We start from the raw sequence: 26,588 nt of genomic DNA, 5'->3' as shown, positions 1-26,588 counted from the left end.
GCAATTACAAGATTCACTTTATTGTCATTCAGCACTTTAAAGACAATGCAGAACTAAATTCACATAAAATATAAAAATGTCGGTAGAGTTTAAAAAAGGGATCTGTATAATTAATAAATAGAAAATCAGTAGTACATATTGAAAAATACAAATATTCAGCTATTGAACAAAAGACATGCTGATTGAACTGAAAATGTTTTTGTTAGACTAGCATAATATCATAATCTTCAGAATAGTAGCTATTATTGTATGGATTGTTGTTGTCCAATCATTAAAAGGTTCATGGCACTATTTACAAGTTGTTTGAAATTTGTCATTCAAAAAAGAGAAGTTATTAATAAAATGTGCAAATTTTCGTGGCTGATGTCCCACACATATTTACTGCCATCCAGTAGATGGCAGTAAAACAGCGCCAAGCCCAGAAAAACACCAGCTAGTTGTTTACAGAAAGACACACCCAGACCACTAGGTGGCAGTAAAGCTGAATCAATGCAAAGAAGAACACACGCTAGTGTACACAGAGAACGGCATCATGGCGGACGTGTTAGATCTTCATGAGGCGGGAGGCGAAGACTTTCCTATGGATGAGGATGGTGATGGTGACTATATTATTTTGCTGCCGTAGGGTTCGTTTTCTTAATGTACAAGTGATAGGTCAATTTTGAGGTTTATTTTTCTCGTGGACATGGTTAACCGAGAAAACGGCCGCCCTGCGTGTTGGCAGGCCCCAGCTAACGAGCTAAGCTAACAATGCTAACGGTTATTTCATTCAGTCTCTGCGCGTTAGTTACCTAGCCAGTCAGCTAAAGTCTGGCTATTTAAAGACTAAATACATTTTTGCGTCATAACGTATCCTTTCGTTGTTGTTTTACTTGTAACGTGTCTGATCAACAGTGTTGTGAAATGCAGCTCAGATTACTCGCTGGCTAACAACAAAAACCCATATAGAAAGCGTAATCTCAATGTGCAGTTTTGTGATTTTATCAGTAATGTAAGTAAAAACGTTTAATACAGGAGACATATCTCAAAGTGCTGATCAGAGGATGACATTGTAAAACAAAATATCCGTACAGTAACAGCTCATTAAAAGAAATTGCTAAAAGATGGATATAATGAAGAATTTTGATAACATCGAAGAGTGTAAATGTATATTTTTAATTAAAATTACAGACTTTTCATATGTGATAATATATACGAAGCTTCTGAATCCTGTAAAAACTTTTCTTCCTAGAGCATCTTTAATCTGCTCTAGTTAAAAAACTCAACTATTTAGACTCAAACATAGACTAGGTTATTCTACACTAAACAGAAAAGTTGTCACGCCTTTAAGTTAACTTTTACAAATGAAACTGATTTTGAAGTCTCCACATTTTATTGGTTACTTCAAGTATTGATTTGATCTTTGAAAGAGGAAACTATGGGTGTTCCTTTTGTTCTTGTTAAATTGTAGCTTTTCCTCCAAGACTGTAGCTTTGGCTATTTTGCAGGAAATTAAAGAAGCTGTAACTCAGGCAACTAGTCATTTCCTCTAATGCCCAAAGAAATCAGAACTGGAGGGAAAAAAGGGCAACAAACATATTTGCCAAATTAAATACACAAAAAATACAGAGCATAATTTATCTGTATCGGCCAATTAAATTTTCCCTACTGACCTTCTCCTCCTCTCCTCAGAGAGCATCCACAAGCTGAAAGAGAAGGCCAAGAAGAGAAAAGGACGAGGCTTCGGCTTGGGTAACTTCCTCTGGTCATTTTCATTAGACCTCATCATAAAACCTTCCTGAACTGGTAGGAAATATTCAGTAATGTCTTAAAATGTGTTGTGGATTATAGAGGAGGGATCCAGGTCCAGAGCTAAAGAGGACTATGACACTGTGGAGCAAGATGGGGATGAACCAGGTCCTCAGAGATGTAAGTCCCAAACTAAACTTTCTCTTAGAATTCTGTTAGTATTCATTTATTGTTAATCATTTATCCATCCTTTACTGGCTCCATATTTGACCCCAGGCATGCACTAACAAGCAGATCTCTCCAGTTTTATTTTAACAGTTAATTTACTATTTAGTTATTAACATAACTACAGATAGTTGGCTGTGTTAAATTTTCTTCCGGATTTGTAGGGAGTGAAAGGATATGATATATTTTTTGTTTGTTTGCTGCAGCGGTGGAGGGCTGGATCCTGTTTGTGACTGGTGTGCATGAGGAGGCAACAGAGGAGGACATCCATGACAAGTTTTCAGAGTTTGGAGAAATTAAGAACCTGCATCTTAACCTTGATCGAAGAACAGGTTACCTGAAGGTAAGAACGATACTGTCAGTCAGATTATGACTTGCATGCAGTATTAAAATTTTTACATTTGTAAAGTTTATGACCAACTCGTTCTTGTCCTTTAACAACAACAACAAAAAAACCCCACAAAAAACTGGAATTTTCTCTTCATAATTTGAAGGGGGGAAAAAACGTGATCATATTAGAAATTTTGTTATGGTACATAAAAAATAGATGTTCTAATTATAAACACTAATAGTTTTAGTTGATTCATTTTGCTCTACAAATCTTCCTCTATTTAGGTTAATAGTAAAACATTTTCTGGTTAAGATACTTTTGGATCCCTTTACTCTGCAAATATTTCTCATATTTTAATTAAACTGACTTTGTTTGCCTAAACCAGCTATTTGCTAATGTGTTGATAAACTTTATATGGTCAAATTTGCATTTTAATGAAAGGAGTTCGAAATATTTTTTGCATGTTTTTTGTTTTTGTGTTGTCCAAGTATATATTCATTTCAAATCCACAAGGTGGCAGGACTGTCTTAGTTATACAGTAGAAACAGACTATGTCTACTTTGTTGTTGTGCGTCTTTTGTTACATATTTAATTTGCTCAAATACTTTGTATAAGCAGTTTTAGATCAAAACATAAATGACTGTATGTATCTTTTTTGTAATTTTCTGATGATGCATGTGATATTTTCGATCTTTATCTCAGGGCTACGCACTAGTGGAGTATGAGACGTACAAAGAAGCACAGGCAGCCATGGAGGGCCTCAATGGTCAGGACATGATGGGCCAGACTATCAGCGTAGACTGGGCGTTTGTCAGAGGACCCCCGAAGAACAAGAGGAGGTGAAGCTTTTGGCCTTATTTTGATTTAATCTGCTGCTTTAAAATATGCTTAACTTGAAATATTTGTCACAGTCAACTTCATATGGCTTGCAATGTCTTTAAACCTATTCGAACATGCAACATTTTGTTTAATATGGTTATTTTCATTTTTAGATTTTAATTTAAAAATAGTAAATGAATGTAAGTTAATTTGAGTTAACCAACATGCTAGTTTGTTTTGTTAGACCCTCAGGCTGATGTAATGTGACTTGTGTTGTTATAGGGGAGGTGGACGGAGACGCAGCAGAAGTCCAGACCGGAGACGACGTTGAGTTCTTGCATGGAAGAGTGAAACCGCATCGCAATTGATTTAAAAATAAAAATCTTGGTATTTTTCCCTAATATTGTTTGAGCAACAGTTAGACCCAGCATCTGGAGATGCCAGAAGAAGCCAATTTATCTGCATCATCTGCAGCACATTTAAGTCTCTTAGTGAAACTTTGGTCATACGTGTTTATAGTTTTCACGACTTCCTCAAATGTTTGTGTTTGAATTTCATTGTGATTGTTTTGTGCTTTTATAACCTGGGGACAAATAAAGTTTTAAAACATAAATGTATTCTTTGCGTTTTATGCCACATCACTGATAGGAGGCAGTTAGGATCATCTGGCTAATATCAGTATTTAGAACAAGGTTACAAGTGAAAAAATTATTCGCAGCCCAAATGCAATATCGAGCTGATGCATGTACACATGTATGTTTATGTATGTGCACATACATACATATGTATATATATTTCCCTACCCTTTTGACACTAAAATACACAAAAGTCAACAAGATAGAAATATGTTAATATTTGACTTATTCTACCTATTTCAAGACATTAAAGACTGATCAACATCAGCTGATGCCAATTGTAATGTTAAGTTAATTGGAGTTTTTCTCCATCAAGCCATCCATAGGTTTGATTCCAATCAATCCATCTGTTCAATTAGATGGCTATCAGTCCATCTTTCTGTCCACCAATGTGTTCATTCATCCATATAGTTTTTGTGCTCTTTACTAGTCCTTTCATTCATCTATCTATCCATACTATTATCTGTTAGTCATAGTTTATCATCCAATCAATCCCTATCACTGTCTACTCTTTACACCCATCTGGCTTTTCTAAAATCCAGTTTTCATCCTTATCAAAATGACATTCTTTTGCTACACAATTCACCTTTTTGTTTCGTTTTCCATCCATTCATAAACACGCCCCTACATAACCCATTTATTTAAGTTATTTATTTAACACTGAAATCTCGACCACTGCAGACATTTTTTCCATAACTTTTGCTTTAGATTTAAAAGTTCAGTAAAATCACTGAAAATTCTGGGAATTTGAGTCTTGGAAAAAGTATGCCATCATGGCTTAAGAAAAACAAATAGGTGCCCTATAAATATCGGCATCAGTTATGGAAAAAGACATCAGTCGACCTATGTGACGAAGCGTTTACATCATTCGGGATGATCTCATTCATTGCTTTTTGTCAACTCCACGCCGCCTATAGGGTACTGGGACAAACCCCTCTGGTCCCCTTCTCTTCCAGCAGCCTCTGTTCTCATTTGGTGTTTACTCTACTGGGGAAAATCAGTCAGCTTCTGTGCGTGCTCATTGGTTAGCGTCTGCATCCATTAAAGCAGCAGGACGTCGTGATTGGCTCCTCCGCTCACGTGGGCGGGCCCAAACCGTTGCTTGACGTTGTTGTTGTAAGTGGTAGAGAATTACTTTGTCGGTGGTGGTCCGGTTCGGGGTCCTGTGCTCTGTGTAAGCCGTGAATATGCTTAAAAGTTAAAATTCAAATTTTTGAGGAATATATGTGATACTTACAAGCTGGGAGTTCCTGGAAAACTTAACGGGACGATGAGAAGTACATCTGCGTGGCCGCTGAAGGTAAGCAGTAAGAGGATACTCCAGCTAGCAGCGCTAGCTCGGGTTAGCTCTTGATTAGCATGAAGTAGCGCCTTGCTAGCTAAATGTAACGGCTTGGGGGAAATAAAACACTCCCGTTCGTTGTGACTGGCATTCATGCTCATCTGTATACCAAGATATTTATGAATATTGCTTTGTGGTGGGTGAATGTAAAGTTCGGGGGTTGTATGTAAACGGAGCATCAGCTCCAAACGCGTTTATGTAAGCATGTGTATTGTTCGTAGATATTTCAAAGAGTAGTCATGGCTACAATAGCTGACTCACAGTTTAGATTTTGTAGCAAACTGCATCTGTTTGCAAATGTAAAGCTTTCTGGGTGTTATTTTTAAAGCATCAGCGATATAACCCCCTAATTTTTTGCGCCACACTTACTTTTATTTAATCCCTTAAAAATTAAGACATCATCATCTGTGTTGGTCAAAGCTGGCAGTCACGATCCAGAACATCAGACACCGGTGTGTGTTTAAGGTGCAGGCGTGATGTAACGCTTATTTAAAGCTGCAGCTTAGCGGGAAATTACCAGAAGTCAGTGTTTACACCTGCTCACGTGCGAGTCCGAACCTACAATTAGAACGAGCGGCTTCTGTAAAGTCAATAAAACTCGGATCGTTTTGGGTCAAAGCTGCGCTTTTCTGTTCACCTACTGGGTTGAAACCACGACTTGGTTTATTTGCAGTCATTTCCAGAACCTCCTCGATATGAGAGAGAGGATTGAGTTTCTCTTAGCGTTGAATTATTCACCTCTTGTAGTTGTGAAGGCCTTTGTTTTTGGCAGACGTTGGGTTGATGGTCAACAAAAGAAGTAGGACAGTGGTTTTTACTGGAGTTGGACTCCATTTGGCTCCAGGATCTGTAGACTGTTTGCAAAAATGATAATCTGTCACATCCTGCCATTTCTCCAATCTATTCACTGGATAATTGCAATGTTGGCAGCATTTTCAGATGAATGTGCCTGACTCTGGAGAACTCCATGTCCAGGCTGTAGGGCACAGAGGAGGAAGACAGCCTCCTTAACTCCAAATAAAATTGACATGAATTCACAAATTCAAAACTCTGCATCATATCTTATTATTGATCTATACAGAATGAGTTTGTATCTTTGAAATACTTTAAGATAGTTTTAAGTAACCCTTTATGGGACTAGTAAGGGGGAATGTTGCATAGCAAAAATAATTTAGCTTAAGAATTTTGGAATATCATCCTTCAATAACAGTTTCAGCATTAAAATGTAGAGACCCAACATTTTTCTCAGGCTAAAAAGTGTATACGGCATTTCTGTATTTGGATCAATTGGTTAATTTTCCCTGGTGATTAGAGAAAAATCAATTTTATTTATGTTATACATTAAAACTATAATCTTTGTTCTATAAACTACCAGTTTGTGCTTTGGTGCACTTTTTGAGTCTGAAAAACAAGGTTGGAGATTAATACTTCATTTCATAAGTGGGGATAATCTTCATTATATGTTGGTTTCAAAACTACAGTCTCTTATCAAAGAACCTGCAGCACATTGATTCTCTTTAATGTGTCATAACCCTCAAGGAAAAAATCAGAACTGGTAGGTCAGCATTAAAAGAAAACTGGAAATTGCAGTTGGCCAATTTAAGTCTGATTGCTGCATCTCTAATATTTAGCTCTAAAAATGAAGTATCAGACTGCTAGGTTGAAGGATGACAGCTTAAAAGTTGATCCGTAACAGCAAGAATTGTCTGAACTGCTGGTTTAATGCTGCAAATTGTCTTGAAATGTCCTAAGAATAACTTTTGGAAGTTATCCAGAATGCATCCATGATTTTAACTTGGAGGATTTTATTGAAGAAGTTCATCAGTTGCAGGTTCCACCCTGAACAGCTGCAGGACAGGAGACGTTTCCACGCCTCCATGTAACATCCGGGTTCATCAGGAATATTCCCAGTGCTTAAGGAAATGTCATCCTAAATCTTTCAGCAGCACAGGGAACACCTTGAGCAGGTATTCTTTGAAGGGTGTGACATCCATTCCTTTCAGATGCCAAAATAAACAATAGTTTTTAAAAGGAATCAAATACACATGTTCAGAAATGAAGCAACAGTGATAAGAACAAAAAACAACAAACAACCTGCATGCATTGCCAAAGAACCAAACACAATACGGAAGCTAATTTGCTTATTGAGCTGTTGCAGTTGTATATTTTTATGAGTCATTTAAATTTGCGGATCCTGATGTAAATTTGTGCTTCTGTACAGAAATCTGCCCTATTATTCAAAATTACTGTGGTTTGCAGCCTGTAATAACCTGAGCTGAAAAATGCAAATAGAAAACATAAAATTAAACTTTTCTATCCATTTCTTTAACTCGTGTTATGCATTTTGCAGTAAACACCCTTAGCGGTTGTTGCTTTCTCTTGTGTTTGCACTTGTGCGTCCTCAGCTGCACACAGGGTATGAAAATTTAACATTCATTTCTCCCTGGCTTCCCCAAACAGCTGTTCGCTGCCTGTGTGTGGATGAGTGTTTCATGGATCCAGTGTCACTGACTGAGCCAGACCTATTTGGCCACACAGCTATTCCCTTAGGATCCTGAAAGTGTGGTCAGATTAATAAGTAAGTAGATAAGTGCTTCTCCAGGTTAGTGGGACGAATGCATCACATTTATGATGGGTTTACTCGACCTTCTGTAGTGATCCGCCTGCAACGGGCGACAGCTAACATTAGAAGCTGCTTCTTTACTGATTAGATAAATAAAATTATGTGTGATGCATCATAAATACAGGATTAGATGCAGTGTGTGTAAAACACCTTAAAGCTGCAGTATCTAACTAGCAATAAATTCATTAATCACATGATGAATTAAAACAAGTTCAATACTTTTCATTTGCACAATTTATCGTTTTGTCTTTTCTCTCTACCAAAAACTAGATGACAAAAGTCTGCTTTGTTCTAACTAGCCTTTTTTTAAAGTACAGTTTAGTTTACCGAGACTTCACAATTAATCTTGTATTTTCTGTTTTGTTTATTTATTTTGGATATTTCAAATGTCTTCCAGTTCCAGTGTTAAATGTTCATTAAAATTAAAAATTTATGGAACTTTGAGAGGATGTTCTTTCATTGTTATGCCATCAACATTATATTACTTGAAATGGTCTCAGAAGAACTACACGAGCTTGTTTGACAGCGCTAAGACCCTCCTCCTGGCTCTGATTGGTTGTTTGTTTGTAGATCTCCTGGGAGGAGATTTTTTTTTTTTCATAGATTATATGTCTCATATTACACTGTCACAACATGGTGACAATTTAAAAAAATATGTAAAAAGCTATTTTTGTATAAAAGTTACGTACTGCAGCTTTAAGTGTCAATGCAAGGAAACCAATAGATGGCTTGTGTGGGAACTTTGTGTCCAGACAGCCATTATTAAAGCATCCCAGGGCCCCGCCCTCCCCGCCATGCCTGGTCGCCTGCCAGTCTGTGACGCAGCATTTTGCTCCTTCTCCGGGCGGCTTGTCTCATGGCAGAGACACTCAGAACCGAGGCACCTGTCTGGATGACGCCGTCTGATTGACGTTCATACTGCTACACTTGTTGGCTTCCGCTAGCTCTCACCACTTGCCATTAAACTGGAGTAATAATGTTAATAGGGAAAACGAAATAGAGGAGAGCGAACAGCCATAACTCAACTCGGCATGATTTTCCACCTGCATAACAGAAGCTGTGGTAATAAGAGCGTGCTGTATCAGTTACTCTCTGCAGTTCACCTTTTCTCTCTCTCCATGGACTACAGGATGACGATTGGATATTGATTGAACTTGCTGCTGGGGGCGAGTGATTAAACAAGCTCCAGGTTGTGTTGCAGTTACATTTTTGTTGAATTCTGATGATAAGAGTTACACAGCTTCAGTCTGTTAGTTAGACTTCAGCCTTTATCTTAGTGCATTTAAAACAGCAACTGAACCCTGGTTGCCTGGACTGGAAACAGGAGGACAGGTTTGTTGTCCCACGCTGATTAGGAGAAATATTTCCCATGTTTCTGTCTGAGGAGGGAGAGTTTTCCCCAACGCTTGGGTTTCCTGTGAACTCATTCACGTCATGTTAAACTCTAAATCTTACTGCTTTCTGTAGAGTCGGGTGTACTTTGGAACTTCATTAAACGGTGGTGTGGTACCTCACATCTAAAAGGTCATCACGGCGTTTCTTAAGAGGCTTGCATGCTCATGAATGGGTTTCCCCTGATATTTCAGCTTCCTCTTCCAGTAAAAACAAGCTTGGTATTTTAACTAGCAACTCCAAATTCCCCTCTGCTGTCTGGGTGTTTGTTTTGGCCCTGGAGTAAAATGGTGACTTGTCCTGGGGGTGCCCCATGATTTCTGGTATGGGCTTAAGTCCATGATGAATAGAATATTTTTTGTCTCTAATTTTAGTGACTTTTAGAATAAAATGATTTCAGATTGAGTGAGGCTTGGGTGAAGCACACAAAACAAATTTTGTTTTGTTTTTAATCAGTTTTTTCTGTTAAAATAGGATGCAGACTCGGACGTCTGCAATTTTTCAGCTAAAACAGAACCATAGGTGTGTCCAAAATCGTAATGTGTCAGTTGCTGACGTAATGACGTCATTGGACACATAGATGTGTGTGTCCAATGACGTAACCTGCCTCCAGATTACGTCACAGCGATGCGACGACAGCTGTCCAAAGGTTCCTCCAAATTTATCCTCCTTTCCCCAGATTTTAAAGACTCATGTTTCCTTTGTAGCCCTCTATATCCCAAGATGCATTGTTAGCTGAATGGGAGATTTTTGTTCTTGAAACGATGATGGATGAGGCAGGAGGGGAGTACCGTTTTAATTAAAAGTACACTAAAGTCTGCTGGTGGAAAATGAAAAGCTTGAAACAGTTATGTTTTTTTTAGCTTTTTTCATTTCATGTTTTTGATGTATTTTTTGTAAAATTTAGTGAAATAAAAATAAAATAAGTAAAAAAAAAAACTCAGCAAGATTCAAGCTCTACTTTAGCAGTATCATGGTTCCTAGAGGTGCACCAATCGATCAGTTTCCTTTTTTTTGGGAGAACTGCGATTGACCAATATATTATCTACGATAAGAAACTGATTTTATCTACCTTTGCAAAGATCTGAAATTTTGTTGACCTTTCACGTTTTAGACTTCTGTTTCGTGCAGTTATTGTGTAATGGGTATTGTTCAGTGTTTAATAAAATAAGTTTGGAACATTGAGGATTTATTTTGACCTTATAACAGCTGACAGTGTCGGTTACAAAAAAGTCAACATCTGCCAAAATCAGAATTGGCAGATCAGACTTTTCAGAGATTTGTGAACAGCCAGAAAACTGCAACCGGTGCACCCTTAGACAGGAGACACAACCAGGTAAGGGTTTTAGTAAATCTGATGACTAGATGGTCGTCAAAGCCGCTTACTTCTGTTCTTCATGGTTGACGAAGGAATTTAAACCACACACGGACATGAAGATGGATTTTGTGGTTACCATAGCAGTGAAAAGACAAAGCAGGAAAAGTAAGGTGCAGATACTTTGTGCTCAAAATACATTTGAAGGCAGCAACTATTATGGCTGTACAATATATTCTGAATATAACCTCAATGCAACATCAGTGACATTATTTATATCACACAGGGCTGTTTGGTGTGCAATAACTGTTGGCTAGCACATTCAAAGTGTTCATAAGCTTGTATTTTACATATTAATATAATATTAGACTCGGTCTAACTTTAACAGATTCTCACATTGAACACTAATGACTCCAAAATGCCAAGGTCAAGAGATGAAAGAATAAAATAGGCAGCCCTACTAACGGAGCTCTATGGAGGTCAGTTGGTGTTTAGTTGCATTTAAATGGGGGAAAATTCAATGTGGTCCTACATTCATCTCCTGATTGTGTAGACAGATGTGTTGTTTGGTCTGATAAGAATCTCATAAATTCTTGAAGAACAAGCACTTACCACTGATAAAATGATATTGAGTTAGATAAGAGAGCCTCTCCCATATGAAACATTTTTTGAACCCAGCCCAATACAGCTGATCTTTGTTCCACAGTTGCTTCAAAAGATAAAAACTAATCAGATCCGAAGCACGTATGAGAAGAGCCAGAATGCGTCGTTATGAGTTCAGTTTTGACTGAGTTACTTCAGCAGTTTCCGGTTCAGACTTGGAAACATGTCATCCTCAGCCGGGCCTTGTTAAAAGCAGGACAGCAGGAGTAATCCCACACATGGCCTAATGATCAGCCTGTTATCCCTAATGACGTCACTGAGAGCGTGACGTTGGGTTGGTCCTCAGCGTACATGGCCCGGCCGGCAACACATGGGGATTCACATGAGTTAGTTCTGCCTGCAGAGATGAGCGATTCAATCTGGAAGAATCCAGTCAGCTTCACAGAACAAGAGCAAATCTCTAAATATCTATTTCAGCTCATACAAGAGTCTCATATTTTATTATTAATGAAGTTTTGAAACCACATTATTCCACCATTAGTCAATTTGTGCTGCAGATGTGGAGAAATCCTACTTTATTGTTGAACAGCTTGTTTGTGTGTAATATAAAAAAGGCTCTATGCTTTCTGATCTGTTTGTTTATTTCAAACAAATCAATAAACAAAATAACAAAGCAAAAATACATGCATATATTTAAACAAGTACACAATAAAAAACATAAGAATCAGTTGCATTAGCTACCATACTTATCCATACAGGAGTGAAAAGAAGTCTACACTTTAACTTTCTGCACCTTTATGTTGTTCTTCAATATACCCTATTTATTTATTTATTGTATCAACATCTTGAGTAGAAAACAATTTTATATTGCGGTGGGTATTTATCATATCATTTATTGTGATAAATGTCCAAGAATCTAGCTTCATTGTTGTCACAATAAATTCCAATTAATGATGTTTGAAATCATCCTAATTTATTCATATTGTCTGGATTTTTAGTTTTAGTATTTTCTCTGTAGTTTGCTCACTCTGAGTATCAATAGACACCAATACATTTTAAAATATAATAAAAACAGTTACTGGTGTCCTAAAGAAGTATATTACTTGCTAAGTTTTTTAAGAGCAATATTAAAACCTGGCATATGTCGCTTTGGTTCAAAAATCCCATTAGTAATCATTCATGGTTTAAAGTCATGAACATATTTGGTTATTTGATCGTGAATTTCCCATCTGTGTGCTGATAATTAGGTCAGCATTGTTCAAATGGATGCAGAGGCTCGTATTTCTTCCCTAAGCTGGAGGCCGGTAGGACTGAATGAGGACTTCTCACTCTGTCTGCAGTGTATCTTGGCAGCTGTCCTGAACACCTACTCTTCATCATTTTATCCATCTTTCTTCATCGTTCGAGGCAGAACAGCATGGGGTTCTGCCTTTCCTTTCTGCTCCTTTTTTCTGTAGATCTTTAACATTCTCGTACTGTTATTGGATCTATGCCAGTTTGACTCCAACTTTCTCCTACTAACTGCATTTATGCAAAGCTAAATTAATATAGGCAGCTGCACCGCTCAAAATTTTGTAGCCGATTTTTGATCACCTGTTTTTTTTTTTTTTAAACATGTAAAATATTTGTTCTAGCCGTTTTAAATGTCTATTTAAAGTGGACCAAACCGGGTTGATGTGAACGCACCCTTACAGAGACCAATTAACCTAACAGTTATGTTGTTGGACTGTGGAAAGAAGCTGTAGTACCTGGAGAAAACATGCAGGGAGAACATCTAAACTCCATAAAGAAAGACCTCAGGAAGGGTTTTGAACCTGTGACCTTCTTACTGTAAGGCAACACTGCTACCAACTGTGCCACAGTTTTTTTTTCTATTTGACATTTTTTGCAACATAGACAAATAAAGGGACATTTTCCCAGACTTTAACCAGTATAGGATGACGTTGGATACTTTCATGGTTATTGTTCGGTTTTTGACTGAAACTGCACTCAGTGTGGTGTGGAATGTGGGAATGCCACTTGTGATTCTTTAAAGCCCTGTCCACAGGAGTCTGCTTCATGTGGCTGTTAATTAGCACTCTTTGAGCGGTGATTACTGGGCCGACCGGACTGCGGCGATGGGCCTCGGGCACACGTTTGGGAACCTCTGAGCGCACAAACAACAGCTAAACTCAAGAGAACCAAAACTATAACGAGGTTGCAGTGTTACGCCTTCTGGGGAACGTACTTACCATTTCTCTTATCAGTTCTTGAGTTTGTCTTGACTAAATTTATCAACACAATAAAGGAAGTGACACATTGTCAGGTGGTCCCTGTGAAAATAAAGGAACAAAAGCTTTTGGATGACATGCATCCGCTTGAAGATAAGAAAATATTTCTACGATTAAGCCCCAAAAAAAAGCATGAGTATTAAAATGAAATAGTGCTGTAGTCACAGGATGAAGAGCTATATCTGTTAGTCTCATTCAGAACAGGCTCTTTCTTCCCTTTAAAAGGGAGTTTGTTGTTTCCTGCTGTGGCATGCTGTGCAGCGCTTCAGGGAACAGAGGACTCGGACGTCTCTGCTGCATGCTCTGCTACATGACATCAGCTCTCAGGCACCGATAAACACTCATGCTCCGCAGCTACTGGCCGGTCCACCAGGCTGGATTTAGCACTTATTACTTTGCTCCAGTGAATATCAACAAAAGCACACACTAAGCTTAAGGAAACCAGGACAAAGTACTCGCATAACTTTAGGCACAGTTTGTGGGAAAACGCAGAATTTTTATCAGATGACGAGAGGTCAGGTTCACCATAAGGAACCAGAAGCTAAACAACATGCAGGGAAAATGTTTATCTAATAACCTGTTAATGTAGCTGTGGTTATGTTTATGAACAAAATGTGATTTAACTGGCCAACGGATATGATTCATGTTCCATGAAATAATCTGGCCCTATTAACTCTGGGCATGAATATTGATGTTTGAACATGCAAAGAGAGAAAACTGGGCATGAGTTGGTTACCAGTATTAAAATAAACCACAGTCTTATACATTTATGGTTTCAAAACCTCTATAATATTTCTATCTGACTAAATAAAAATACTTTTAATGATTGTCCAGAAAACACAGAGTGACCCTTCTTACTGCTCCACTGAATCCATTTTTTACACAATAAATACTTCCTAAAAATACCTCTGGTATTTATTGCTACCACCTTGTTAGACAGACTTCTGTTGTATACTTCAGTCTATAATTTTGGGTGTTTTAAATCCTCCATTTAATTTTGTTTACCATAACTGCCTCACAGAACAGAACATAAATCTAAGATATGAATGCATTCTTCAAGCTACAGAGGCGCTGCAGAATCTACAGGTCACCGCTTCAGGTTGTTTTGTTAGAATGAACTCTACCCAGTAATGTGAAGGGTTTCTTGGAAAAACACCGTGCGTGCACGTCTACATGCTCAAAATTTCACATGCATGAATTTCACCGGCCGCCTGGCTGGAGGAGGGGTAAACAAATGCCACCTTATCACGCAAGTTCCATAGGAAATGAATGGAGAGGGAGCGACGTTGCCTTCTGTGTCTTGAGCCCTTTACTTGACATCCCGCTACAGTCAGTGATCAAGTGGCGAGTAACAAAAATTTAGCTTTTTAAGCTCTTCAGAGAATAAGAATGCTTGTCATTTTTTCCCCTCCTCTTTTTTCTATTTTGGAGGGTGTTTAATGAGGAAAATATTGCAAATATTTCTAAAGTAGCACCATGAAATCATAAAAAAGAACCACAAAATCCTAAGCCAAAGTCACAAATGAGCTGCACTCACTTCACACACCACATCTTTTGTGTTTCATGGATTGGTAGATTATTTTGAAACAGGATAACAAGCAGATATAATAGCTTGCACCTCTTTAAAAAACAACCCGACACATACTACCAAGGTAAAATGATCTTCTTGAGTTATTCGTCTTACTCTGCCTTGTGCTGTCATGTGGAGGAGAAAGTGAATTCACACAGATCAGCTTCGATTGTTTCCAAGCCGTCAAGCAGGTTAGCGAGGCCGCAGGAGGGAAATTAGGCCGTGCAGACATTTCTTTGATGACTGAGCGGCTTTTGGACTCCACCAGCTCCAGTGGCATAACCTCAGAGTTGGGAGGCATGAATGTGGAATCTCTGACATCAAGTGTGTGTGCACAGCAGTGTTGTCTTTCACATTATGTACCGTCGCTACCCCAGCTGGTGGTTTGGGCCCCCATCAGGGCAGAGAAGTGGCATTTCTGCTGATCTCATCCACCTTGTTTAAATTGTCGTCTCCTTCCTTCGGAACATGTGGGACGTTTGACACTTCTTGGAGTGCAGGCTCAGCGAAGCAGTGAGAAAACGGTTCAAGTCCTTATTTGGGAAGAAGATGGGCAGTTGTGACAACAGCTGGATCCAAATTCACTCAAGACACAAAGAAGCTTTTTTAAACTAATGCTATTAAAACAGTCCATTTGCGAGTCTAAACCAACGTCACTAATAGCTCTCTGGATGTTCTGTTTAACTACATTTCACTGGGTTTTTATTGATTTCACTTCAGTGACCAGCTTGCTAGTGTTCTTTCTTTTGTCCAGAGAAATGGTCACAGTCCAATTTACTGTATTGATTTCTTCTATGTAAGTAATTACAACAGGAAAGATTTGTTCCCTCTCCTTTTTATTACTCAGTGCTTTGGGAAATTGCTACTCTTTGCCTTATTTTTAATTTTACATTTTTGTTTTTAAAAAGGAGCTACGTCAATTCAGAGAGGTTTGTGTGTTTTAAAGTTCATAAGTTATCAACATTCCAGTTAGCCTTCCGATTGTGTTTCCAAGTAGATAAATTGTATGAAAACTTTTCACTAAGAAATAAGAAAGCTTAGTCGCACTATGTAAGACGGGAAGTATTTCCATAGATGCATCATGATGTGACTGGAAGTCTCTTTCAGTGATCAGAAAACAAAAACAAATTAAATGTTGTCACAACTGAAATATCTTTGGTAACCGCCAGTATTGCAGCAAATCTGTTTAATATTTCAAACCCCAAATACACTTTAATATGCATTAATGAACAGTGGAAATCACCTTAGCACTACTGCAGTACCTGACATCTACTGTCTTCCTTGGGGGCCAATCATTGCCAAGAACAATTAATGCCACTCCTGGATTGACTGCTTATAAAACACCAGCCAATAACGTGTATTGCGCCCAGGTATTTTATCTTTCTTTCGTATATTTTCTTTCAGATCAAGTTTATTTTGTCTAGGACGCCACAGTGAACAATGTTGCATGTTAAAAACAACATCGTTTTGTATGAAGGTTTTCTAGCTACAGGCTAATTTACAAACGCAGTCCTTGGTTGGACCCTTTTTTTTTTAAAGGCAGCAACATTAAAACTAAAGATTCCCGTCACCCATTATTTTAGAAATGCTCTAGGAAAAGATTGATAGACAAGATAGACAAGTTTCCCACAAATAACTTGGAAGAGAAATCTGCAAATGCTGTCCCTCAAATAGGCGGAGGAGCGTTTGATTCTGCTTCATGCAATGCCTTAGAAGGTGATGTGCCTACATTATTCCAATGAAACGCTTACACGCCCTTCGAGATGAATCATCACACACAAGACGATGGGATTAGCGGATTTTTCCTGCTTTTTCTTCAGACTTTGCTTTTCTTCCTGTTTGGAATGAACAAAACTATATAACCTGTAAAAGAAACACTACTCAGTTCTGTGAGAAAAAGTATTTTAGTTTACTGACTGGGTTTGTTCTTGCTTCCTGCTTTCATCTCTCTGTTATGAAGGATTTTTTGGTTTTCCTTCTCAGTCAGCCAGCATTGATCCCTCTCCTTCCCAGCTCTTATGTAATGAGTCAGTGTAGGCTGACTGGGTTTGGTCACTTACCCAGATTTGAACACACTAGACAAAGTGACTGCTGACTATCAAACATCTCACCACACCTTTATTTATTTGTCTTCTCTTTCTTCCTCTGCTTTAGTTCACTCATCTTTTTGAACTTTTTAAAAACACACTTCTATTTGTAGTTTTCATAGAAATAATGACTTGCTTGTTATTGGAGATATTTCAGCTTTTAGGCTCCTCTATGGCTCTGGTGCATAACATCCCAGATTTGATTTGTTGGTAATATCGAGAATGCTATTTTGTTTCGTCAAGTTCTTTAGTTCCCAATAAATAAACTTAGAGCTGTTTAGCTTTTAATATTTGGTGGTAACGCTCTAAAACCTCCTCATGTATGTATTTCCAATAATTGTGAACTAGTGATGGCACCACATTCATAATGGTGGCATGAAGTCAATAAAGGCTCAAATGTCATTTAACCCAAAATTGATGGAAAAAATTTGTAGTTCACTCAATTTTCTTAAACACTTTTTCTCTACCATAGTAAAACAGTCAACGGTTGATGTGTCTTAAGTGCAAAACCAATATTGGCCCAAACTTTAGTATTAGTTCATAGTTCACCTGGCTATCCCCTGCCTTCTCTTTTTCCAAACATTGTTGCACTCCAAAATACTTTCCCCAACAAACAGACAAACTGAAGCAATCTTACTTGAATTTCTACTAAAGGAATGCAGATGGTGATATATTAAGTCAGATGGTTTATTGGTCTTACTGAAGTGCTCACTGCTTCATTCACAGGCTGACAGTTTTGGTTTCTATTTCCGGTCTCTGCACTGGAAACGGAGCAGTTGGGTCACCCTTAGCACTCCTGTTACAACTCCCACCAGTCACATTGCCTCTCCATGTTTTCTTCTGTCCTTAATCTCATTACTCATATGGTTTTGCAATTCAGAGAGGGCGTCTAGCATTAGCTGAGATCACAGGAAGGGTTTATGTGATTGAACTAAAATAGAACAGACACATTTATATGGTCATTGAACAAGGCCCATCCATTAAAGGCGAATGTTCCTCCTCATTTAGATATGTAGGTAGGTGGATGGATACTTCTGCTTCATTTGGTCTGACCACAAAATATGTGGAAGGAAAAATAGTTCGGGTCATTGTGGTGTGTGAATACTTCTCATTCCTTAATCGCAGCTCATTTTACTTCTCATTGTAAAAGAAAGCTTATGTTTCAGATGAATGAAACCCAGTTGGACCAAACGATAAGGGGGAGAACCTTGTTCCAATACATGACTGTTTTTGTGTGACAGAAATGTACAGCATTGACGTGTAGCTGAGTTTTAAAGCTATGTGGAAGAGCAGGTTCTATGAAGATATGACCTCACTGGTAATAAAACGCTGACATGTGACACACAAGATTCAGCATGTTGCTCCATCCCCTAATTATTGTCCAGGAGTTTAATCCAGATGCATAATCTCACTTTTTTTGTCAAAAGAAAAATTAATATTGTATATTTGAGTGGCTTATATGCTGTATAGTTTTCTCTTATGGTGGTGCTGTGCAGCTAGACAATCTTTACTTTGGTCCCATAAATCAGTTAGACCCAGTTTGTTGACAGAACCACCATTTTTAAGAAAAATATTGATTTATAGTAGTTGTGTTTGTAAGTGACCCACTTAATAAATGATTAGAGAAGAGTTGGTGGAAAACAACCTTGTGCATACGGCTGACTTGAGGCCCAGTTTTACAGCGGTATTGTTCCTTGTTTTTGTTTATTTTACGGGTTGCCTATTTATTTACATGAAATTTTAGGGTTATTTTCTTTTTTCCATCTTCAGTATGTGATGAAACTATTACTTCAGTCACTGCAGAAAAACAGGCAGTCGTCTATCCAACATTGGCCGGTTTCCAACAGACAGGAGGAAGGCACGGCTCAGTTTATGGTCGGGTGACTGTAATTTATGTTGTTTGTGTTGTGAAGTGTGGAAAAGAAGTGAAAGGCAGTCACCTGTTAGCCTCACACGATTCTAAGGTACGCACATGTTTTTGTAAGGCAGCTTGACAAACTTCAAGACAAATGGTGTGGAAACTTTTAAGTGTTGATTGGCTTTCTTGGTCATATGAAGGCGCTGCAACATCTTAGAGCTAATTGTTTTGGAAGTAATAATTGCTTCAGGATTTGTCACAAATTAGACTTAATCCAGGTGTAAACCTACCATTCAAAGGTTAGATGTTGATTATGATTAATTTGGGTAAATTTGGTTTTAGGTATAATTCCAACTGGTCAACAGATGGGAACACTCATAACAAACTTTAGGTTTTCATGTACAGTGGACACCTGGTATTCGTGGGGGTTAGGAACCAAATTTTTGAGATCCCCTCAAATTCTTATAACTGCCCACTTTAATTGTTCATAAACCAAATATACCTTAATATGCACTGATACAGTTGAAACAGTGTTAGCACTATTGCAGAAGCCAATATATACAGTCCCCAGCCCCTTTGAGAACTTTGTTCAAGTTACTTATTGGACCAATACCAATATGCTAAAAAGGATTTTACATCTGCTGCAAATGTGCCAATATGCTGTTTTTCCATTATATTTAAGATATTTTTTTATTAAAAAAGATATAAAAAGATAGCAAAGATATAAGCTTTCTGCAAATAAATCAGTTATTTTTCACACAAAAATCTGCCAATGTGAATTGGTGGGGGTCTAGTGTAATGAAGAATATTAATCTCTAACTCCAAGTCATTACTATAAGAGATCTAATGTAGATGAAAGTAAGAACTAATACTACTTTAAATACCTAAAATCTTTAAGTTTTTTTTTCTTCATTTATTATTTTTTCTGGAAATCATATCAGACAAGAACTTAGTCTTCTGAGAAAACTTATTAAATAACACAAACTAACAAAACTGATGCAAACATTTATTATTATGTCTACATTGCATCTAACTAATAAATATTAAAAAAACAATGCAAAGCCTGAAAGCTTTAGTGGTGCAGTGATAGTTGGAAGCAGTGGGAGGTTTGGTGCAATGATTTCAATAAACATAAAGCAAATCGAACTCAAACTTTAAAACCAAGACAACCCAGAAGCTACATATCGGTTTCTCAAAATCAAAACACACCTTGTTTAAAAATAATCTCTGAATGCCAGAACTTTTGTATTTCTGTTTCTTCATCTTTCTTCTCTCTTTCTGTTGAATGTTGGAGCAATCAAAACCATATTTTTCATTTGAAGCATGGCAACACAATCTTGCATGCTCACCAGTGAATTGACCCTCCCATCTCACCAACGGCTGAAGCGGAGGAACGGTGACCTCCCCGTCTCCCTCTGAGATCCAGCCGGTTCTCCCGAGCCCTCAGCTCAGCACCCACGTGTTTTCAGCAGCTCCTCTTATGTAAGCTCTCCTGCCAGACAAAAGCTCAGCCATCGCAGATACAAATCACTGACTGGCCCTTGCTGGCAGCAGAGCTCTTAATGTTAGCCAGTAATCCCACTTACTGATGTTTCTGCTTAGAATGTGTTTTTACTGGCTGTAATTTTGAATTATACACGTTTATGTGTTCTCACGCCATTGCCTTTAAATGGTCTTGACCATACCGTTATTATTGGCTTCAGGTTTAGCTCGCCAGACGTCCACTGAGATATAAAAGCAGATTGTTTGACCAAAGCTGCCTTTTGTTTTTAAAGACAAAAACCCACAACCACAAATGTGCAACTTGCTCCTGATTTTTGCACTTAGATATTAATTCCCAATTCCCATCTGAAATCCCTCCATGGTTTCCGACCCTCATGGATTCATTCATGTTTGCCAACACTTCAGTCTGGAAAAGTATGGTAGGAAACCATATACCCCTCTACCCAGGAACAGCTTCTCAAGGGGTAATAAAAGGCTTTCTACATGGTCTGGAGTCCATTTCTGCATTGGAAACCTCAAGAACAAGGTTCCCAATGCCAAAACGTGTTCCGGTCAGGTCCGTGAAATTTCTGGTTCTTGGAAATGAACCATGCCATCACTCTGTATGCTGATGAAGACAAAGACAAAGCATGGTTTCAAACCTGAGAAGACTAGGTTTGATTAGGGACAAAAATTGCAAGACGTTAGATTTTTAGCTGGTGTAGTTATCTTTCATACTGCTCTGTGTCAAACGACCCAAACCCTCGGAGCAACCTGTTTACCCCCTTACCCGTGGTGGTGCAGCACCAGGAACCACTAAAGGAAACAACATGAGAACCTCTGAAGAAGACACTGAGCACAATTTGCTTCTTCTTGAAATGTAAACAAAAATGGAGTGGTGTCAGATTTTAGCTGTAGGAGGATTTCTCTTTTGTCTTTGGCAAATTACTCTTCAACAATGGGCTCAGCTTGATCCAGTTCTCCTGCTAGATTTGTCTTTGTTTTGGTAGTATTTACCCAGAATGCCTTGCGTTGTAATCCCCATCCTGCTTTTGGAGCAGTCTTGAGTCCACTTGGTGTTCACATATGCATTTGAACTTCACCAGAGTTTGCTTCAGTCAAACCAAGACCTTTACTAGGCAAACCAGAGTTGGCTTTTTTTCAGAGTTTGATTTCACCTTCACACCTCTCCAAACGAACTGGACTTTCTAGGCAATGTGCTTAAAGGGGACTAAACAGGACTGGTGTGAAAAGCACCTAAAGAAACGATAAGCATTGTGGCAAACGGGGGCCTTTGAGACCTTGGAGGCACACATGACATCTACCATCTTGCTACTATGCTCTTCTTCCACTAAAACAGAAGAAGAGCGGGTTTATGTCGGGTATTTTGATTTCCTATTAAAGGTTTGTCTAAGCTTCAAAATTCACTCACATTATCAGACTAGTAAAGAACAAGTGATTTATGCTTAGAGAATATAACCCCACAAGTCTGCTGGGACACAATGTGCAATTTATACCAGCCTTTTCATTTGAAGATAAGGAGTTAAGTGTGTCTGAATCTGGGACAAATGACATTACATCAGCTGCTCACAGCAAGAGTTACAGACTAACTTCAGTACGTTCTGTCTGTAGCGTTTTGCCTTCATCGCTCTAACATATTTCACTCCTGTCCCTCACTGCCCTACACTATCTGTTGGAGGTTTTATTATTAATCTATAATAGTGGTGTTTATCCTAGTGATGAAAGTGTGATGGAGTTGCTGAAAGTTTGTTTTGAAGCTGTAGTCTTGTTTAGTTGACTACTTTTTTTGCGAAGTCTTAGGCTAACTTTACTTTGTTTCAATAAAGAGAAACACAAAATGGTCAGTGTAGAATGGACTAGAGATTTGGTTCAGTGTTTTATTATTACTAAAGGATAGGTATAGATGGATGAATAGATTGACAATATTCTAATTAAAAGCACACTTGAAAATTGGGGATACACTTATGTAATATTTTGGTTATTAATATTGGCCCAGTTTTACTTATCCAACCAATGCCGCCATGTTAAATGAGGACAAACATGTTCTGATGCTATTGCTGATACTGATATATTGTGCATCCCTGTTGAAAATTGTTATTGTTTACAAAATTATACAGTAGACAGTGCAGACATTTGTGAATAAAAAAAAAAGTTTAAATCACTTTTGCATAGCCTGATATTTAGATACTGTGTGTACCAGATGTACTTGAATGCACCATAAAAGAGCATCTTCTTTAAATCCACTCTGCTCAGACAATACCGGCGTGTTTTTACAAATCATATGCTGTGCATCATTTAGGACTTGTAAAATCCTGTCAATAGTTGGATTTGGACTTTAGTTAATATTTTTTCAGAACCAGTGGTGTTTATGTTTAGTTTGGTTTTTCAGGTGAGTCATTTAGTAAAGAGCAGAATGAGCCATCTGCCCTATTGCTGTTGAAAAATGCATACCCTGAGAAATTTTTCTTTCAGTCCACTAATATTTCTACACTGCAGCTGCATGATGAACCTTAATGTTTCCAAATGATTTAATAATAACTGGGAGTCTTGTCTGTTTCGGACATCGTGTTCAGGTATAAAACAACACTGTAGTTGTTCAGTACATGTGCGTACCAAACCATCCGGACTCTAGGCATTTTATTTATTTTATTTCATTTTTTTTGTCCTTTACACTGTATTTATTATTATTTAAAATTAAAATACAAATGGAATGATTAATATCGTGGCTCTCATATCAGTGCAGATTTTTGATCCATATTCATTTTAAAGCATCTTCCCTCACACGATAGATCTTGTGAAAAGTAAACAAATACTTATATGTATAGTATTGATGTCTGTTTGCTTTAATATGAAATGTATGTTTTTCATTTCCATGTTATTTGCAGCTAAAACACCTCATGCCCCAAAGATAAAGACCAAGCACATGAATGCACGGTACACATAGTTACATAATATCAGAGATACCCCACTGCAGATATTTTTATTAAATTCCAACTTCATAAGAGGAACATGGTTAACCTTTGGCATAGTTTGCTGTACACCTGCCACCTCCTCTGGTCCCCCGAGTTTTGTAAGCAGTGTCCTTGATGGTAATTAAACAGAGTTATCTCTATTTGTGTGGCAGTGAATAAGATCAAAGTTTGTTTCCTCACACCAAAGTGAGTTTAATCAGATAACATCAAAGTGCTCCACAGACTGTGGGAATGCCAGGGCACAGTGGCTGACGTTTTGCAGGGAATGCAGCAGAAATCCAGTTCTGGCTCAGAAAGCCTCCGCCTGCGTGGCTTTTGATAAAGATAAAGAAACTGAGGGAGGCAAGAAGGATGGTGGGGAAGAGTAAACTGGTGAGTCATCAGACACAGTGGAAAAGAGTTCACTGAGTCACGGCTGAGCCAGGAGCACTGGGAGGTGGATGAGCTGTGGAACAGAGGGGAAGAGATGACTAGATGGGGTCAGGATCGGATCCAGCAGCGTCTGAACCGGTCATCGGGAATGATGATGACTTAGACTGTGAATCCTGGAAGGTTTATCATGCGCTTGTTGCTTAAAAATGATTGAACATGGATGTAACATGAGGTAAAACCTATTAGTTATGTGTATTTAAGATCTGATATAAAGTGCAACTTTGAGCCATCTGGGATGCGTGCTAGGCCTGTCTCTGCGTACAGAGTATTATTTCAGCCCCGACTGAACATCCGTTGATTCAGGGCTGCCTTCTGACTCATCCCTTCTGTCCGGCTGCTGCATCGATTGCCCTCTACATCCCTCGTGTCAACAGACCATTGATGCTGACTCTCTTATTCTTTTGGTCTTGATAATGTCTCTACATTGATTTCAGTGGCCGACTGATGCAACCCCACAGTTCCTTTTGAGCCGCCGATGAAACTTAAGGAGTGGAGCTATGTGATCGATTTCAAAGCATCGACAGGCATAATTATTCTTCATGTATTTGATATTATACGCATAATTTAGCTGTAGTGAGATGAAAATATCTCATATAGCCAGCAGAAAATTTACATATGACATTAACTGAGATACAAATGTGTCTTTGTGATGACTTTAGATATGATTTATGAGGTTGTATAGGCCTTTTAAAGTTTTTGTGTTTAATCAGCATGCATTATTATTGTTCATAAAATGTCATGTCTGGAGGAGAAACAATCAGTCTCCAACTTTTTATTGAGTAGAATATCACAAAAGAGAGGGAAAAATGTGCTGTGGGTTCTTAGTTAGAAGTATTAGTTTTTGAATCCAACAGAAAATGAATGAATTACAAGAGTATCCCCATCGGAGCAGAACAAGCAGAAATCTGCTGATACTGATCCGTTTGGTGGGTCTAAATGGTTTCTATTGACACACACTGTTCAAGTAGGCTGGCATTGAGAACACAGGGGGGTAATTAACAGGTATGAGGGCTTTAAAGATGTATAGAGCAGGTGCATATGGCTTATGTAAATAAAAAGGAGAAACATATCAAAACAAAAAATACCTCATCAGACATGTATACTGAAAGATTGTTTTTACTCTTTTCTTTTTCTTATTGAAATTTGTTTATTGCTAATATAGTGGACCCGAGTATTCACAAGAGTCAAGGGCCCACAAATTGCTAAAATGTTTAAAAAGTTTTACCTGCCAATTTTTAAAATACATCGAATTTCAGGTTTTTGTGGAATTTTAACCTCTGCTCTCCCAACGTTCATCAACTGAACTTTCACAACTGTAACAGGCCCATGTTTAGTGCAGGCAATCTCATGTAGGATTTGTACATTTTGCATCAACTCAACGTCGGCAAGTTGTGTAACAAATAAGGCAAGACACGGAGCAAAACATCATTTTGAGAAAACATTTTTATTTAATTTGGTGTTTTGCTTTCTTTGCAGCATGTAAAGAGAGGAGCATAATACATTCTGGTTCTGTCTGACTGTTTGAAATGCCAATATGAATCAGGAACATCGGGTTATGCATAAAGGACAGTGTGACGAAGCAGTCTGCTTGTTCAGAATTTACAGGCCCTGTTTTCTGGATTTAGTATTTGAGAGTTGACTGACTGAAGGCATTTATATTATTGCCTCGTCTCTGGATAATGTTTTGGCTACAGGGCGTTAAAGCCGTGACATTTAAAAGGAGCTTGGACGAAGCACGTACTGTAAGATATCTGTGATCTCTTAACAAGAAGCTGTAATGTAATTGTTTACTATCTGATAACATCTCTGTTTAACCTTTTCCATTTTTTTTCTCAGGTGTGGCCAGTAGAGTAGCTCACCAGAGGACGGCTCCACCTCCTCGCTGGTTGTCCCGTCTCGGAGAGCAGAGTCCGTGTTTTTTCTTTTTTTTTTTGTATTTTTAATGTTTGGAAGCAACCACTCAACTTGTGAATTCATGATCACATGACCGTGGACATGGACGCAGTCCTGTCCGACTTTGTCCGTTCTACTGGAGCTGAACCCGGATTGGCCAGAGATCTTCTAGAAGGTGAGACCTGTCCCTTAAAAGTCTCAGCACTTTATTTAAAAAAAATCTGTTTTTTTACATATTTATTAAAACTGTCACCATGTCATGACAGTATGCTGTCAAACAGATAGTGTGAAAAAAATTTAACTTTTCCACCACCTTCCAGTGGTACCATTACTAAAAATGCAACGCTCCCAGTCACAATCTATCAGAGCCAGAAGGAGGGTCTTAGCGCTGTCAATCAACTCCCTGTACGTCGCTCAATGTGTTAATGATGGAAAAACAACTTACTGTTACAGAAAAACTATTTATCTGCCGTCATCAATGGCTATGCTAACTAACATCAACCAGCTGTAGCTTAGCAAAGAGCAATCGGGAGGGGGTGAACATGAGATTGATTGACAACACTAAGTCCCTCCTCCTGGCTGATTGGTTGTTTCTGACTGAGTGGTGTATTTCTGCAGTTAGTACTGGAGTTATCATTCTTGTACCGTCAAAACATAATCATTGAGAAAAAGCTAATTTTTTTATTTTTTATTTTTAATTTTACATATTTAAGACCTAAAATATGTGAGACTGCGATTCTCTTTCTTTGTTTTTCCACCCACCCGACCTGCAACTGAACAAAGGTCACTTGGGTTCATGGAGACGCAGAGCTTCATCACTGGAGATATCTAGTTTCAGTTGCTGTTTGTGTTTTATTATTATTATTAGCTACCAAACACTGAGAGAAGTAAGGTATGGCTAAAGTGAAAAAGATTTCTGTTGCCTAGCAGCAGTGCAAGCTGCCAGCAGATATATGCTCTGAAAATGTAATGCAGCTGCAGCAGCAAACG

The 26,588-nt window shown here is 38.2% G+C and overlaps 2 protein-coding genes across 5 annotated transcripts in view; both read left to right on the top strand.

Moving 5' to 3' along the window:
- Window positions 1-440: 440 nt before the first annotated feature.
- Window positions 441-3,712, top strand: rbm8a (RNA binding motif protein 8A). Of its 2 annotated transcripts, none has more exons than XM_028013598.1 (6): window positions 441-593; window positions 1,672-1,731; window positions 1,831-1,908; window positions 2,160-2,296; window positions 2,987-3,123; window positions 3,386-3,712. In XM_028013598.1, exons 1-6 carry the CDS (start codon window positions 533-535, stop codon window positions 3,432-3,434), a joined length of 522 nt encoding a protein of 173 aa, XP_027869399.1. In that variant the 5' UTR covers window positions 441-532; the 3' UTR covers window positions 3,435-3,712. The 2 variants fall into 2 exon arrangements, with proteins under 2 accessions (XP_027869399.1, XP_027869398.1); XM_028013597.1 differs by having other exon boundaries at window positions 442-599.
- A 1,130-nt stretch (window positions 3,713-4,842) lies between these two features.
- otud7b (OTU deubiquitinase 7B) overlaps window positions 4,843-26,588 on the top strand; it is a 32,318-nt gene continuing 10,572 nt past the window's right edge. Inside the window, exons 1-3 of one of the 3 annotated variants that reach the window (XM_028013507.1) lie at window positions 4,843-5,038; window positions 6,912-7,047; window positions 25,542-25,773. In XM_028013507.1, the coding sequence (XP_027869308.1) occupies window positions 25,689-25,773 (85 nt within the window). In that variant the 5' untranslated portion in view covers window positions 4,843-5,038; window positions 6,912-7,047; window positions 25,542-25,688. Of the gene's footprint in view, window positions 5,039-6,911; window positions 7,048-25,541; window positions 25,774-26,588 lie in introns of those variants that run through there. The other 2 variants (XM_028013506.1, XM_028013508.1) reach the window with 2 other exon arrangements.

Source organism: Xiphophorus couchianus, chromosome 3 (assembly GCF_001444195.1).
Source record: "Xiphophorus couchianus chromosome 3, X_couchianus-1.0, whole genome shotgun sequence".
Lineage (NCBI taxonomy): Eukaryota > Metazoa > Chordata > Actinopteri > Cyprinodontiformes > Poeciliidae > Xiphophorus > Xiphophorus couchianus.
This window is presented reverse-complemented; position numbering and strand designations above follow the sequence as displayed.